Here is an 18,567-nt window from a genome sequence, read left to right on the forward strand (position 1 = left end):
GTCTTTTTCTTTCTTACTTACTATCTTACGTCCTGCATATCGGTGGTATAGAATAGGTACTCAAATAATATTTGTTTGCATGGATAGATTTGTTTGCATTGATGTATTTGCTAAGAAATGGATTTGAAGCCACTTTGTAGGTGTGCTTTTCAAGTGTTGTTTAATGGACCAAACTCATAATCTATGGCTTATATAATTTATGGCCCTGGTTTTAGCACTAATGTTTCATGCTCCAGGAAACCCCTCGGTTCCAGGAACACTAGGAAGTTGTTTACACTACTTGTGGATCTCAGTCAAGAAATGTATTTGTTATAGGCCCTCTTCTAACTTTTAGCACTACAGCCGTTAAGCAATGTGATTGCAATGCACTGACTGTGTGTCTCCCCATCCCCACCAAATTCATATGTTGAAACTCTAATCCCCGGTGTGATGTTATTTGGAGGTGGGGCCTTTGGAAGGTAATTAGGGCTACAGGAAGTCATGAGGGCAGAGCCCTTACGATGGGATTAATGCCCTATAAGAAGAGGAAGAGACACCAGATCTGCCTCTTTGTACCACGTGAGGACACAGCAATGAGACAGCCTCTGTAAACCAGGAAGTGATCTCTCACCAGAAGTCAAATTGGCAGGGGCTTCCAGCCTCTAGAACTATGAGAGATAAAGTCTCCCTGTTTAAGCCACCCAGTCTGTGGTAGTTTATTATAGCAGCCAGAGCAGACTAAGACAGCAGTGTTACCCACCCACTGATGCATCATTGAACTGAATCTCAGAGAACTTGGGTGATTTGCTTAAGGGTATAGTGCCAACAATGGCCCATTTAAAACTCAACTTCCACTTGTCTGTCCTTAATTCAGCTCTTCTTTCTACCTGACAATAGAGTTCACGGTGCTGGGTTAGGAGCTCTTGTCCTAAAGGAACTTATTATCTAGTAGAAGTGATAAAGTTGTCCAGATGAATAACCTAAGTCCAGGAGTGTCCTTTTGCATCATATTCACCACAGGTTTGTGTCTTATTTTCACAGCTCTGGCCAATGGTAGTAGCTGCTTGTATTTGTCAGGGTCCTGCACAGAAACAGAGCAAATAAGATATATATGTAATAATGAATCTCTTTATTACATATAACATTATATAATAGATTTATTATTTATATTCACAGATAAATAATACACATAAATATAAATAATATATCAAAATATAAATGATATACATAGATGTAAATTATATTTATATTAAAATATAAATATATATAATGAATTATATATAATAAATATTTATAAAGAGATTTCTTATGAAGTACTGGCTTACATGATTATAGAGGCTGAGAAGTCCCACAATCTGCCATCTGCAAGTCAGAGGCCTGGAGAAGCTGGTGGTATAGTTCCAGTCCTAACCAGAAGGCCTCAAAACCAGGGGGCCAGTGGTGTAAGTTCCAGTCCAAATCCAAAGACCAGAGAAGCAGGAGCAGTGATGTCAAGGGCAAGAGCAAATGGACACCTGAGCTCAAGCAGAGGGAACAAATCTGTGTTTCCTCTGCCTTTTTGTTCTATTCAGACCCTCAACAGATTGGATGATGTTCACCCAGACTGATCAGGGTTATCTTTCTTACTCACTCTACCAATTCAAATACTAATCTCTTCTGGAGACACCTTCACTGACACACCCAGAAATAATGTTTTACCAGCTATCCAGGTATCTCTTAGCCATCACAAGGGTCTTCAAAAAAAGGTGTCTTTTAAAAATTTCTCCAAGTGAATCAGATTATGCATAAATAATCAGAGTTTATTTTAAGAGAGGAGAATACCATATAAGATATAGGAATTGAGAACTGGGAGAGGACATATCTGATTTGGCAGAATAGGGTAAGACTTTGAGATAATCATGAAGGGCAGGCAATAAACGTCATGTAAGGGATGAAAAGGAATTTTAGCTACAGAAAATAGTGTAGACTAAGACGTGGCTTGGCTTATCATCACCACTCAGTCCTGTGTTTGGTGTCAAGTGAGAAAAAGATAGTCCTGCAGCAAAGAGTAATGTCCTGGTTTTCATATAGAGTCAATAAATGTTGAGCAGGCTCTGCATGACAGCATGGTGTTAGATCAACATAAATGACTAAAACCAAGATCTAATCTTTGCTTCTGGTGAGACCAAATGGGTGGATGTGAAATCTTTAGAGAACAGTAGGGCCAACATATTGCTAAGAGCTGTAACATGAAGTATGGATTAAAAAGAACTAAGAAAAGGCAAATATTAGGAAAGGCCACATGGCAGAAATGGAGCTTGAAATTAGACTTGCAAAAAAAAGTATTGGGTTTAGATTGAACATAATGAGAAGGAAAGGCATTCTGGGTCAGAGGAATAGCACGTACTAAGACAGAGGTAGGACAGAATATAGGAGTATGTACTGGGAGGAAAATCAGGAGATAAAATCAAATATTGCAGAGCTGGAAAGAAATGAAAGATATGTGATGCCATGCCCATATTGTCCAGGGAAGGTTAACTGAGGTGCAGAGAAGGCTAAATGGTAGCAGGTACTGCTTCATTCGAAGTCTTTGGAATCCATTTTAATTCATATAGTCATTCGACCACTTAATCCAGCTAGGATTAATTTCGTTTTAGAGGAACACATGACCTAAAACATAAAAGTGGCTTAAACAAGATAGGCATCTAATTTTCTTTCCTGTAAAGGAAGTTCAAAGTTGGTTTAGTGCTTGTGTGGTGTTTCATGGTGTCAGGGACCTAGGCTGCTTCTGCCCTGTGGCTCTGCCACTCAGCCAGTTGCTTCTTTCCCAGAGTGTGAAGGTGGCTGTTAGTGCTCCAGCTATCACACCTACTGCATCGCAGCCAGCAAGAAGGAGGGAGGAGCAGAGAAGGGCTCATTCCCTCCCTATAAGATACTTCCTGTAAGTTATACTAATCATATCTTCTCTCTTCTATTGGGCAGAGCATAATCACATGATCATACCTAGCTACAAGGAAGGCTGGACAATGTGAAGTTTATTATAGACGGCTATGTGCCTGCTAAAAATGGGGGTTTCTATTGTGAAGGCACAAGAGGAAAGAAGATATTGATGGACAATCACAAGTGTCTGACATCCTATGTAGCCTTTTGCGCCATCATAAAATCCTCTGAGCCTTTTTTCTTTCTCTGTTAAATAGGAAAATCCATACTGAGTTCTTAGGGTGAAAGTTCAGGAACATATGGAAAGTATCTGGTACAATATTTAACACATATTAGGTGCTGAATACATTTTAGTCTCTTTCTTTAAGAAGTTGTTATTATTCACATATACAGGGAGGTGGGACAAGATCATAGGTCTCCTAATTTGAAGACCAGGATTCTTCCTGTACATAAGCATGGGGAGACAAGTCTCTTAATTGTTTTCTGACTTGCTTGTTTAATTGACTGATATAAGTAGTAGAATTTCCTCAAATAATAAAAGAAGTATAATATAGTTGATATTCAAGCAGAGGTGGAACTCCTAGGAGCCCAGGGCCTCATCCCCAACCTCTCCTCTGTTTCATTTACCTCGTCAGATACCCAGTGTTCCAGGGAGCACAGGTGGATGCCTACTGGACAGATGGATAAAGTAGCGCTCCTTGGCAGGGGGCAAGAAAATATGACAAAGAACAGAGACTTTTTATTCCCTTGGTAAATGTATATTGATCGTTTCCTTGTTGCCAGGCATTTTTCAAGTTCTGAAATGTTGAATACAACTGAGACCAAAATAGGTAATTACCCTGTTCTCATGGGAGTTATATTTTCTCATGGGAGATATATTTTAGCATGGAGATATCCATAAATTCTTCAATAAAATTACACCTTGAATTTAGTCATGTCATCACATTCTACACATTTGGGGGTGAGGTGGAGCTGGGGAGGGCAACATCCAAGCACAACTGCCTGTTTGTGATTCCAAATAATTTGGAAGCGTAGACACAGATGATCAAGTGACCTCATAGAAAATGCTTGTCAAGTTACCTAATTTTTATGTCTCTCTTGGAAGAGATGCTCATTACAAGGGTGGTTCCACTGACCTCAGTGCAAGCCAGTTCCAAATGGTCAGATGAGGCAGAGTCATTGGAGGTTAATGGTGATATAACTGGTGCTACTGATATTGTTACAAAACACTATCCAGAACTTCAAGAGTTTCCCAGATCCCCAGCCAGGTTCCTGAAAGAACCACACATGTAAGGAACAAGAGCAGGGTGAGATTCTGAGAACTACTTTATTAATGGACACTTGGGCTTCTGATAACTCTTGATATGTAGAATTAAGACATGCATCTAAGTTCCTACTTTATGTGTCCTTCTCCCAGTGTAAACCTTTGGCCAATTGGCTCAGGTATGCTATCTGATGAGGGAGTGTTTGGGAGGGGGAGTGGTCATACTTACAGAGTCAGCTTTGCCCTAACTTACTATAAGTTGTTATTACAATAGACGGCATGTAGAACATGTCTCCAGAAAAAATCACCTTTGGTTCAGGTGTGCTCACCAAATCTCTATTTGATGAGAAGCCCAGGAGAAGTGAAGAGCAAGGTGGCATCGAGTCCTCACCCTTGTACCACAGCCTGGTCTGGGGGGACTGCAGGCTCTGAGCAGTCAGATTCTCTTCTCCTGTTTTCTTGGGGTAGGGACCTTGGGGGTGCATTGTCTCCCTTGGGGGACTGGAATTAGCAGCCAAAATGATCCTCCAGCATCTAAAGGAAAGCCTTTAATCTCAAATTTTAGGAGAAAAGATAAGTATGTAAAACCATGGCAACTGCAATCATCATTTATTATGTGCCAAACACTCTGCTGGCCATATTCCATACCTTACTTTTACAGAAGAAGAAATGGATGCTCTGAGAACTTAGGATACTTACCTTCCTGGGATTGAAAGTCACAGAACTGTATTCTAACCCAAGCTCTCAGATTCCAAAATGAAAGCTGTCTTGCAAAATTTCCTGTCTGAAGTTGTTGCACAGGAAAGAAGCATTGAATGAGCAATTTCCTGGAGGCCTCTCTGCTCATTCTTTGTGTTTTACAATTGCAGCAATCAAAACAAACGTCTCTGCCTTCATGGAGCTTACCATCTACTGTTCTAATTTTTTAAAAAAATCAGTATTGCTCAGCCAGGACAATTAACATTATTATTATTATTATTATTATTATTTTAAGACTTTATTTATTATTTTAGAGAGAGGGAAAGGGAAGGAGTAGGGAGGAAGAGAAACATCAACCATTTGCTTCTCACACACCCCTAATAGGGGTCCTGGCCCCCAACACAGTCATGTGCCCTGACCTGGAATGAAACTGGCAACCTTTTGTTTTGTGGGACCCATTGAACCACACCAGTCAGTGCACATTATTTTTTTTAATTTGGCCACAGTAAAATTTGAATTGAAAGAATAAATACTCCCCTCTTCTCTTAAACCCAGTTTTTTTCTTTATTATGTAGTTTCTGAGTCTGTTTTGGGTGATGCTGGGCTAGAATATGCAGGTCTGTGTGTTGGAGTTATTATAATTCTGTCCTGACATTTTGGTCTCAGCTCTGTGGTCATACCTTCAGAGGTATTTCCTCTGTTCAGAGGAAATGGGAAACTACCAAGGAGTAGAAGACATTGAGCCATGGGCAAGAAGGAAAGTGCATTAATTCAGAAACTTGCTGAAAAGAAACATGCAAGGGAGTGTTTAGGGGAAGGGATGGTGCAGAAGTTAGGAACTGAACATGGGTGACAGCTCCATGATTTTGCTCTAAAGAAAGCAGAGGGCTCATGCCCATAAAGAGAATGGAGGAGAGAGGGTGCTAAGAGAGACAGCAAAGTTGAAAGGATTTCAAACCTACAAGGGAAAACTGGGAAGAGCAAAACCATTAAAAAAAATGAGAGTGTCTTGCAAACTTAAAAGAGGTTAAGGAAACAGTGACTCAGTTTTGAAAAATAAAAACATGTAAATTAAATGACAAACGAAAAATAGTGACACCCAAAGCAGTTCAAAGAAGTGTTTAAGGGACCGCATGATTTGGGAAAAGGCCCCAGGGAATGTGGGAAATAGCAAAGCAGATGGAAAATTAACCTCAAATAGAGAAACACTAAATGGGTTATGGTGGCATTTATGAAACAGTAAGAGAATTAAAGTCTGAAGGGAAATGGTGAATAATAAATATGTCTAGAGAACATTTCAAATAATCAGATTTGGGAAGTTAAAAGAGACTTAGCACTGTCAGGAAAAAGAGATAAAATAGAAATCTAGAGGGATGAGACATTTTAAGTCAAATTAAAGGAGCTGAGGCAGCCCGTATGTGGTTGGCTTTTGACAAAAGGACACAGAGACCCTGGAAATGAGTATATTGAATGGAATGGATTTTAAAAGACCAGCTTGCATTTGGGGTGGAATGTTCAAAAATATGAGAGGATGGGAACATAGTAAAAAAATTGCATCAAAAATTTACATAAATGTTAACCATTATTTATGAGACAGTAGCTGTATATTAGCCATTGTGCTGGGTACTCTGTATGCACTATCACTAATACCACTGCCAAACCTGGGAGTTAGGTCCCTGTTAGGTTAAAGCATGTGACACTGTCATGGCCAGTACATAGGGTTTAACCTGATCTATTTTTATGAAGAAGAGAATGGAAGCTGGGAGAATTTTATTTGCATTTTTTACTTTTATTTTGTAATTTATTTATTTATTTATTTTTGAGAGAGGGGGAAGGAAGGAGAAAGAGAGGGAAGGAAACATCAATGTGTGGTTGCCTGTCGCATGCCCTCTACCTGGCCCACAACCCAGGCGTCTACTGTGACTGGGACCAGTGACCCTTTGGTTCATAGGCTGGCACCTAATCCACTGAGCCACACCAGCCAGGGCAAGAATTTTAAATATGCTGTCCAAAAGGACACATCTGGGGAATGGTGGAACCAGGTTTTGTTCTCGGTTCTGTTGTCCACAAGACAGAAAGTAGCAGTTTGTTTTTTCTTCCATTCTGCATATATTTGTTCCGCACCAGCTATGTGCCAGACTCTCTGTAACACCAAACAGGGCAGAGCAGCGACTGCCTTCATGATGCACACTGTTGTTTAAAAAACACCAAAGAAGTCTCAAACAGCTGTCCAATAGATATATGTGAACCACAAGTCCTGTGAAATTTTCTGTCAGCACATTAACAAGCAAAAATTAATCTTAATAAAATATATTTTATTGCATCCAATATGTCTAGTCTATTTCAACATGAAATCAATATAAAATTATTCATGAGCTCTTTTACGCTATTTTTAATACCAAGTCTTCTAAATCCAGTGTATATCATGCCTTTGTAGCACATCCCCATGAAGATGAATCAACAGCCACCTGCAGCTGATGGCTACTGATTTAGATAGTAGAGGTCTAGAGAACATGATGTTTCTGGCCCAAATTTTTGCAGTCACAATTCTATAGGAAAAAAGGATCTACCTGTTTTACAATGTTATTTCTTATCCCCATACACAACATTATAAAGCACAAATTGCAAGCAAGTGATGTTATTTTCACTTGGACTTTAGCCTCATACCTTCTAAGACTAGATACTAGAGAAAACTTGTATGCAAGTTATATACAGGGTGAGACAAAAGCAGGTTTGCAGCTGTGAGTGTGCAAAAACACAGACTTGATTCTTTTATTATTACTATTGTATTCTTTTGTATATGAACAACTGTAAACCTACTTTTGCCATACCTTGTGCATTTATATATGTTTTGGTTTAGTGTTGTGCATATCACTAACAATAAAATCAAGTGCTTGACACTTCACCATCAGTGGATGACGAGGACCCAGAAACGAACCCCCTGCAAACCAGTGGAGTACCCGCCTTCTGCATTTCGCCAGTGTGCTTTCATGTATTTATTGCTCCTGATTAAAATATTGAAAATGTAACTTGAAATTTAGCAGAGCGTGAATTTCTCTTACTTTATCTGGTCACTAAATGTTTATAATCAATTTTCAAGAGGTAAACAAAACACTGATAAAACTTTAGCATTTAATACAAGTGCCCAGCAGGTGTTAATGGGGACTAAGCAATGGGGTGTGTAATGATATTTCCCTAGGTAAAGAATTTTGCCCTGGAACAAGTTTAAATGGGAAGAAAGCCTAAAATATGGATTGTCCCTCCTAGAAATTGGATGGGGGAATTGAAGGTAATAGGTACTTGCTCCCTGCCAAATTCAGAATGAAATTACCATTTAGCAAAAAGTTGTGTTAAAGTTTTTTTTTCTTCCCAATGGACAAAAGACCTTTCATAAAAACAAAAGAAAGAAAAAGAAGGGAATATTAACACTTGAGTATATGGACTTATTGGTCTAGAATGTTGCATCTCAAAGGAACACAGAAATCTGGAGCATGAGAATTTCCATATAGTTGTTTCCATAAAATCTGAAGAAGAGGGATTATATCTAATAATCACTCTACTAATTCCTTCTTATTGAACTACAAAATGGGAGAAAAGGAGTGAGTGGAAGAAATAGAGATGGGGGTTAAAGAAGATGGGGATTTAAGTAGATTCAACTGGCAAAGCAAAAAGGGACCTAGATATTCAACAATACACGCTAGCTCCTTGATTAAAATGGTGACTGTGGCTCTGACTGGTGTAGCTCAGTGGGTTGAGTGCAGGCTGCGAACCAAGGGGTTGCCAGTTCAATTCCCAGTCAGGGCACATGCCTGGGTTGCAGACCAGGTCCCCAGTCGGGGCCACGTGAGAGACAACCACACACTGATGTTTATCTCCCTCTGTGACTTCCTCCCTTCCTTTCTTTTTAACTCTAAAAATAAATAAATAAAATCTTTTTAAAAAACCGGTGACTGTGACCTTTGGTTTCTACAACATGACCCTCCCTGAGGCTGGTGTCTCAGTCAAACCCAAAACATCTATTCTCTGGTCTGCCTTTTCCAAACAGATAACATATTGAATATTTCCAAAGCTCTTGATTGTCGACAAAGTTTTTCAGTTTCACCCACATTTAGGGTCATAGGTAGATCCAACCTGAACTCTATTTATCCCAAAGTGTTGAATAATCAAAACTCGTAGTTGTAGGCCCAAGTATGAGTGGGCTACAGCTACAAAGTGACTTGATAACGGATTTTCTGCTATCCCAGGTAAAGGACACTAGTGGTCTTTGTCTTCAGTCTTTATGTTGAAATTCCACGAACAGAGTTCCATTGAGTTTCATGGTTCTAGGCCTTTGACTTTGCAGTTTCCTGTGTGCAGCGCATCTCCTTTCCTTCCCCTTGCTATTCACCTGGCCAACCTTTACTCTTCTTCCCCAACATAACCCAAACATCTTCCACTCTGTTTTCTGATTTCAGCCCTACCTCCACAATAGAATTGGCTGGTCTATTCCTTATGCTCTTCACCAACCTATTTAGTTCATATGTGTATAATTTTTACATCATTGTTCTTTATTGCAGTTATTTGTTGCATGTCTATGTTTGCTTATTTTTGTATTATTTTCCTAGCACTGTTCTTGGCATGAGGTGTGACATATATTAGGTATTCAAACATGTCTACTACATGGATGAATGTATTGAGGGATGTATGGGTGTATGGATAGCACTTCTGGTGATGATCTATAAACACACTCTACCACCGAATGTTAACTTGGCCCTGACAGTGTGCCAGATAATGTGATAGAGCTAAAAATAACCATGGGAAAAACTCAAAAAATCAACTTGAAAAATATAAACAGCTACTTTGAAAGCTTATTGATAATGAGGAACTTGACCAAAATTTAGTACTTGTCTATACTCCTAGTCCATGCAAGTTGTCTTGTCAAGGGTCTCAATAAGGGTATATGAAGTGGAACACTTCTCAAATGTGCCTGCCTGGACTGCATCCACTCAGTTTGTCAAATGCCAGCCAGGAATCATCAAAGAATAGACAAAAAAGCAAACAACCCCAATTCTAATTGTCTAGATAATGAATGTTTCTTCACCATAAAAAATGTTGAAGTTGTCTTCAAATGCTGAGAAACTTTTTTTTTACTTCTGCTTCTATTGGCAACAAATCTGAATGCATCCTACCTCTACTTAAAACTTTTCATGCATACTCATAGCCTTCTGAACAAAATCCAAATTCTTTAGGGTATCATTTAAGGTCCGTTATGATCTGGCTTCATGGATTCTCTCCAGACAAACCCCACTTCCTGCCAGACTTGCTAAGCTGTTTCTTACTTCCTCCAGCATGTGTCACCCCCCTGTGCTGAGTCTTCCTTACTTAAGGTTATTCCCCTGCTTAGAATCCTTTTCTTCTGCCTCTCCTCAATCCCCTCCTTCTTCAAGATTCCCCAGGAATCCACCCTCGTCAGTGTGGCTTAGTTGGTTAAAACCTTATCCTGTAAACTGGAGGTCCCTGTTCAATTCTGGTTAGGGCCCATGCCTAGGCTGTGGGTTAGATCCTCGGTTGGGGTGCGTACAAGAAGCAACCAACTGATGTCTCTCTTGAGCATCGTTGTTTCTTTCCCTCTCTCTGCCCCTCTCTTTCCCTCTCTCTAAAATCAATAAGCATGTCCTTGGATGAGGATTAAAAAAAAATCCCCAGGAATCTCTCCCTAAATCCCTTCGGCTGAGTTAGAGGCCCTTCCTCTATGTTCTCATAGTCCATCAGTACACAAGGGGCATTCTAGTATTATCATTATTTATGTGTCTATGCCACAGAGTTGTAAGAATGAGGGTAAGAGAGCAGGGAGGCACTGTGGTTTTTATTTCTGTATCCATAGGACTCACAATTAGTCCTGATACATAATAGACATTCAGTAAATAGTTGTGGAATCAATAAGTTATCTTACTAGAAAATGATCTGAGATACCTCAAATGCACCAAATAGAATAGTAATCACTCTTTGCTTCTTTTGGAATAGCAGTGTTTTGTGTTAAAAACAGTATTTTTGTTTAAAATAAAAAGTATTTGCATAAAATTTGGAGACTACAAAGACACAAAAGAAAAGCAGTGCCTGTAATCCTTCCACGCATAGACAAGCCTTATCTTTATTTTCTTTTTGGCTTGTTTAACATTAAATACTGTGTCTTTTCTCCATGCCATTAACTTTTCTTTAAAAGCATGGTTTTTAATGACCCAAATAGTGCATTGAATGAATAGACAATAGTTTTCTTTGATTTTAGCCCAGTTTCTTCACCTCATTGTCAGAGAACTGATTAACTAATTTTCCCCACACACAACACAGTCAATTTTTCTGCAGTATGGCAGCCCAGGCACAACTATGTGACCAGTTGGGCCAATTCCTCTTTTTGGAATTTTTCTGCAGTCTAATATTCCTCTTTAATATTTTACTTTTTCAGCTGATTTTAGTGTCAAAGGAATATAAAGGAAGAAAATGCTATGCCTTTGAGATACCATGTCTTTATGGGAAGTCTTTGAATCTTCAATCCAACATACTTTATTTATTAAGTCTCTGCTAGGTGGTACATTTTCTTGGAGGTCTTTAACAACATCATATTCTTCTCAAGCTGCTAAGAGATATGGACCCCTAGGGATTCCCTACCCAAATCCTGAGAGGTGAACCCTGCCTTGCCTCCCATCTGAGTCTAACCTGACTACAGGCAAGGTGACTTTGAGGAGTGGTAAAGCTAAGAGTTCTGTAAAACAGAGAGATGTCACCTGCATTGAAAATGCCTATGCCAAGAGCTGACTGCAGAGATATTTTATATAAGGCAGATACTGAGGCATTGTCCTTGATACCTGTCTTTCTTGCCCTCACATTTAATTCATCACTAATTACCTGCTAAACATTTCTTCACTTGGTCCTATTTGTTGCTGTTGCTCCTATTCTTATGTCTCTTCCTTCAAGGCCACAACAGGACCAAAGCTAATGCCACCTCTCATGTGGATAATAAGAACATAGTAACAAAGCCCCCTGTATCCACTCTGGTTTTCCATAAACCTATTCTCTATGCAGCCTTCAAGCCACGTTATACAAGAAAAGTCTGATTATATCATCTCCCTAATTAAAACCTTCATTGTCTTCCATTACTTTAAAACAAGATGGAACTCCTTAACGTGGCCTGAAAGATTTTGCATTGTTGGCTCCTATTTACCATGTCAGTCCCACCACATCTTACATTTCCCTGTGTCTCTCTGCTTCACCCTCACTGAGGCACTCAGTCCCTCACATGTACTACCACAGGGCTTTGCCTGGAGCATGTTTATGTCTCTTGCTACCTAGTTAAAGCTGACTCATCCTGCGGGGCATGCTGCACTTCCTTACAGAGGTCTTGCCTGATGACCATTGTTTCACTTTTGCCTAGCACACCCACCTCATATTGCAGCACTTGTCCTAGATCTACAATTAACCAGCTAATGCCTATACTCTTCCTTATACTATAAGCTTCTTGAGGAGAGGGATTACATCTGTTTCCTTATTTATCTCCAGCTGAGATAAATAAGGCATGAGTCCTGGCATGTAGAAAATGTTTAATAAATATGAGATGAATGAGTAGTGAATGGATGGGAAATAATTTCTTTAAAGTTGCATATCATGTAGTTTATGAGTTTATGTGTTTCCTTTAGGGAAGCTTGTAAAAACATAATAGAACATGTGTCCAGATCCTCCTGTAAGAAGGTCATTTGAACAAGGCTGTAACGGTCTGACAGGACAGAAAGGCTCTATCCCATGTGATAAGTGTAGTCAATTACTAAAGCCTGTACAGGATTGAAGAGTCTGAGAATGAGTACAGGCTCATGAAAAAGAGTACCCAGTCAGCTAGCAGGACCTGCATGTATGCTAATTCTTCCCCAGGTAAAGGATGCTTGAGATGAATGATGGCATTGTACATCTACAGTTTTTCAGCGTTACATTGGCAGTGGCATCCACTCATTTGTTTGACTCCTCTTTGATTCTTCCCTAAAAACTGCCTTTCTTTCTTCCTCTTTCCAGATTTATGGTCAATGTGACATGGAATGGCAAAGACTTATCCTTCACTGAGGAAGGCTATCAGGTGCACCCCAGGCTGGTGGTGATTGTGCTGAACAAGGACAGAGAATGGGAAAAGGTGAGTGTCTTGCTGTGTGCTGAATGCAGGGGAGGGACGAAAGCCTGGGCAACAAAGGACTCGAATTACTTCTTTTCCCAGGTCATTTCCCATTGAATTTCTCCAGATCCCATTCCATGCCCAGGGGCAGAGCCTTCTTGGAACAAGGCAGACAAATATTGTCAGGTGTGATTGGGATGCTTTTCCCAGGTACACCGTAGTAATCATGTGCTGCTCTCTGTGCTGGGTTCTCAAATCTCAGGAGAAAGGGTCCTTGAAGGACTTAGGATAATTTCAAAACAGTGGAGTTTTGTTTACATAATTGCAGTAGCAGATGTTGACAATATAGCAGTTATCGTACCATTTTGCCTAAACCTCATAATTGGGTACCATGTTTACACATTTAACCATATGGACAAAGCCCTGTATTTTCATTTACTTACTCATTGCTTTAAATCAACTAATTTCCAAAATTTAAGTGTGCCACTTCTATAAAACATAGGTTGGAGATGGAGGTTATATTTCTTATAAAGCACATTTTCTAGTACATACATATTAACTATAAAAAATGTCTTTGCAGAAAAAAATTACCTCACTACCACATAAGCCATATCCTGAGACAGAGAGGGGAGACCTCACAGGGATTTATAGATGATGGCAGGCATACAATGACAATAGCTGTCCCAGTAGCACTCTCTCTTCCCCCGTAATTGAACTCTCAAATTAGTCACCACAATATCACATAAAAGGGTGAAATAAAAGACATCAAAAAGGAAGCCTGTATTGTTATCTTGTCTTTTCTTGACAAGCAATGCATGGCCTCCAAACTGCTTCAGCAGCTTGAGATTTATCTTTACTGTGCATATTACATGGATACCTGAGAGACTGCAGAGGGCTGGGAAGATACTGGATGCAGTGTGGGTACCATATGTAATTAACTAGGGTCAAAAGAAAAAACTGTGCAGAGCACTGACTTAAGCGGGGGGGGGGGGGGGGGGGGGTTCATATGACAGATTCCCAGACAGGAACGATGAAGTGGTGGAAGACTTTTGTGCTCCATCCAACAGTGAGAAAACACACATTCCTCCTAGTGTACTTGGAAAATTCACCAACTAGACTAACTCTGGAGTATACAACAAGTTGGAATATATTTTAAAAGACTGAAATAATGCAGAATGCATTCTTCTACCACATAGCATTAAAATATAAATTAACAACAAAAATATTTCTGGAAAGTCAACAGATGTTTAGAAGTTAGGTAACATACTTCTAAATAACTGATGGGTCAAAGAAGAATTCAGAAAGACATTATAAAGAATTTGGAATGGAATGACAATAAAAACATGACATCCAGAAAAAGTTGATGTGCTAAGAGAAAAATTCATAGCTTTAAATGCTTATAATTAAAAAAAACAAGAAAAATGTAAAGTCAGTGATTTATATTAAGAAGTGAAAAAAGAAGAACAAAGTAAACCTGAATGAAGTAGAAGGGAGGAAATAATACAGATAAAAATAAAAATCAACAAAATAGAACGCAATATAGAGAGGAGATTGACAAAGCCAAAAGCTGATTCTTTGAAAAGATTAGAGTGGTGGGGGGTAAATGCTGACAACTGGACTTAAACAATAAAATAATTTTTAAAAAATGATACGACTCTTAAGGGACATAGAAGAATTTAAGCCCAGCTTATCCACATGTTTTTTGATCACACAATTAAATACTCTTCACATTTTTAAAAGAAACTAGGTCTAGCCCTGGCTGGGTAGCTCAGTTGCTTAGAGCATTGTCCTAATATGCCAAGGTTGCAGGTTTGATCCCCAGTTAGGGCATATACAAGAATCAATCAATGAAGGTCTCTGTTCTTTACTCTCTTCTCTAAAATTAATAAATAAAATTTTAATTAAAAAAAGAATTAATAATTCCTAGCAAAAATGATCATACAAAAAACATACAAATACTAATGACCAAAACTCATAGTGCAAGAGGGGATATCACCACAGACATTACAGATCCTACAGACATTAAAATTATTTTTTAAATTATGAAAAATTTATGCCATCAAATTTGACAATGTAGATAAAATGGGAAAATTACTTGAAATCCCACAATATTCCCAAACTGATGCAAAAAGAAATAGACAATCTAAACAGCTCTAAGTAAGAAATTTAATTTATAACTAAAAACCTTTCCATTTAAACAAGAAAAACCTCTGGTCTAGATGGCTTCATTGTGAATTCTACCAGACATTTAAAAAAAGAATAACACCAATCTACACAGAGGTTTTCAACACATTCCAACAGTACATTATGATTGTACTGGATTACAATTCCAGTAATCATAAATCAGCAATATATTAGAAAAAGATAATACACTGTGGATAAGTGGGGTTTATCCTAGGAATGCAAGATTGGTGAAGCAGAAACATATATATATATGGTCATCCCAATAGATGCAGAAAAAACATTTGACAAAGTTCAATATCTATTCATGAAAAAGAAGGTAGATTTTTCAATCTGATGAAGGTTATCTGTGAAAACCAACCCTATGAACCAGCATATTGTATGATAATATAATGAAAATAGATCCACAAATATACATTCAAATTATTTTGATGAATAATTATGACAATGGGGGGGGAGGAAAGTCTTTTTAACAAATAGTATTAGATCAACAGGATATCTATAAAGAGGAAAATAAACCTTGACCTCACACTATATACAAAATAACTTAAAATAAATGTAAAAGATAAAACTATAAAGTCTATAGAAGAAATTATGGAAGGATATTTTTGTGATCTGAAAAAGCAGAATAAAAAGGACATTAAGCACACAGTAAAAGTGATAAACTAGACTCCATCAAAATTTGAAACTTTTGCCTGTGTATAGAGATTTCTAGAAAATGGAAAAAGTAAGCCACAAACAGGGAAAATTATTTAAAAAATATATCTAACTAAGGACTCATTCAGAATACATAAAGAACAACTATAAGTCAATAATGAAAAGAAAAAAGGCAACTAAAATTGAGAAATTGACTTAAGCATGAAAACATCCTTTAACAGCATTGTCATCAGTGAGAAACAACTTTACACACACTAAATGGATACAATGAAAAGAAGGACAAGTGTTGGTAAGGATGTGGAATTACTGAAAATCTTACATATTTCTATTGGGAATGTAAACTTACAGCCACAATGGGCAAGTGTTTTGGAGTTTCTTATAAAGTTAAATGTACATAAACCTTATGATCCAACAATTTCACTCTAAGGTATTTATTGGAAAGAAATATAAACATATATCCCAAATTAATATTTGTATAAGAATACTCATTGCAACTTTATTCATAATAGCAAAACATCAAAAAGAATGCAGATGTCCATCAATAAGGAAATGGATAAATAAGTTATAGTATATTCATAAAATAGAATGCTCCTCATTAATAAGGAATGAACTAGTAATGCCCGCAACAATGTGGGTGAATTTTAAAACCATCATGTTGAATAAAAGAATCCAGACAGAGAAGATTATACTGTATGGTTTCTATGTGAAGTTCAAGGAGAGGCAACACTAGTCTGTGGGGTTAGATATCAAAATAATGGCTGCTTTTGTGGAGGTGGGCCATTGACAGCAAAAGGACACAGGCAACTGTCTAGATTTATGGCAGTGTTCCTTATCTTAAACATTTGTCCAAATGCATCAACCTAACACACAAGATATGTTTATTTTATTGCATGTAATTTTACCTTAATTAAAAAAATTGAAACCCTTCAAATTGAGATACCCAGTACAATTAACTAACAATGTTTACTGAGTTTCGTGTTTAACTCCCAGTAATGAATACTAACTATACTAGCCATCGTTCAGTGAACATCTACTCTTAATTTCCTTTAGGTGATACACCCAAAGACTGAATGATAACTTTGTTCACTCATCCATTCAACAAATATTTATTCAGTGCTCTTTATGTGTAGGGAACTATTCTTGTGGTTTGGAATCTATTAGTGAGGAAGAAAGACAAAAATAATTTCTGCACTCCTGTAAGTTAGGTTTGTGTGTGTATGGAGGGAGGTGGAGTGGAATTCTGTATACTTTTGTGATGCTTGAGAGAAGCACTGAATTCTAGTTAACTGTTTCTTGTTACCTCCTCTCTTCCCTCTTATATATCCTGTGGCTCACCATACCACCATACAGTGGGTTCCTTTATGCATATGGGACTTTGAGTATTTTTTTTTTGCCTGTAATTCTTTCCTGTATCCTCCATTTTTTTTACCCATCTTTCAGGTTCTGATTTTTCTTTCATCTTACATATGCAAAGCCAAAATACATGTTATCTTTTTCTTATCCTTAATAGAAGGTAGAGAACTTGAGCTTTTCTGCCTATGTTGTTGAGTTTGGGGTTATTTTTCAACCTTTTGAAGTGACACAGTCTAGGACCACTTTTGGAGCTATAAAATCATTCTCTCTGGATGGATATACCAGTCCTGGGTCTGGCTTGGCTCATACCTATAAATTTTGTCTGTTGCCTTTGGACCTATTTTACTTGCCCAGGAACCTCTTTACAGGGAGCCCATTGCAAGGCAAGTGATAACATTTCGTAAGAGAAGGCTGCCATTGATATCCTCCATTACCAGATACAGAAAATGCCCTTTTAATATTTTGTGTTCCCTCCTTCAAATTCCTATTACAATATAGCAATTTCTCAAATAGGCAGCTTGGGGAATTGCTGCTGAGTTGAGCTTAGATTGTACAAATGCTTCCTGTAGCTGGTCTATTCTCTTGGCACTCAGGAGATTCAGTGTTTCAGAAATAACTCTCAGTGCTTCTGTCCTGAAGAAAGAGGAAGCCAGTGGAGCAGGTAAATAGCAGTCATGTTTTCCTTAAATCTGCGCCCTGAGTGGCACACATTGGTACAGCAGGTCAGCAGACGGGAAGGTCTGCAGAAGGGGAGATCTGTTATTCTGGGATTCAGAGGCAATTTCTTTTTATCTCTGAGGTCACCCGGTGGCGTCACTATAAGCAGCAGTATGTAATGAGGGTGTCTTGCTAACTGTGACAAGCCCATAGAAGGGATTTGTTTTCTGCTAGGCCTTTATGTGCAGCTGATGTGGGTTATTGCAATGCTCTGCACAGTGCCTGCCTGTGTTCAGCAGACAGAGAACTCAGTTTTGAGCAGGATTTCTCTTGCAAACTGGGGCTTCTCTGCCTGTTGTCTCTCCTTTTCTTCAATGATTTTGCTCTGCCTTGGTGTTTGGTGGGTCCAGCACTTCCAAGAGATGCTTGAAAACAATACCAGGATGCCAGCCAATTGTCATTCCAGGTCTGTGCAACCAATATCCTTGTTTGCCAGCTCTATGGCCAACATTCCAGCAGGCACCAGGGATGCTGCAGGATGAGTAGGAAACAATTCCTCTCCTCAAGTATCCCATAATTGAGCCACTTCTGGGGAAAGAGGGGTGAACGTGACGTGGTAAGTTGGGGAAATCTGAATGAGGGCAGGGACATTGGCATTGTTCCTTGAGTGATAGATTGGATTTCTTCAATCCAAATCCATTTTTTATTAACTACCTGAAAAAAATGA

At 38.5% G+C, this 18,567-nt stretch overlaps 1 protein-coding gene across 2 annotated transcripts in view; it reads left to right on the plus strand.

Annotated features, from left to right (window-relative positions):
• Nucleotides 1-18,567, plus strand: part of GRIN2A (glutamate ionotropic receptor NMDA type subunit 2A) — a 362,545-nt gene that overhangs the window by 242,470 nt on the left and 101,508 nt on the right. For both annotated transcript variants that reach the window (XM_037134583.2, XM_037134584.2), the window contains exon 3: nucleotides 12,899-13,013. In XM_037134583.2, coding sequence (XP_036990478.2) covers nucleotides 12,899-13,013 — 115 coding nt within the window. The remainder of the gene's footprint in view (nucleotides 1-12,898; nucleotides 13,014-18,567) is intronic.

This window comes from Artibeus jamaicensis, unplaced genomic scaffold (genome assembly GCF_021234435.1).
Source record: "Artibeus jamaicensis isolate MK-2021 breed Jamaican fruit bat unplaced genomic scaffold, CSHL_Jam_final contig_729, whole genome shotgun sequence".
Classification (NCBI taxonomy): Eukaryota; Metazoa; Chordata; class Mammalia; order Chiroptera; family Phyllostomidae; genus Artibeus; species Artibeus jamaicensis.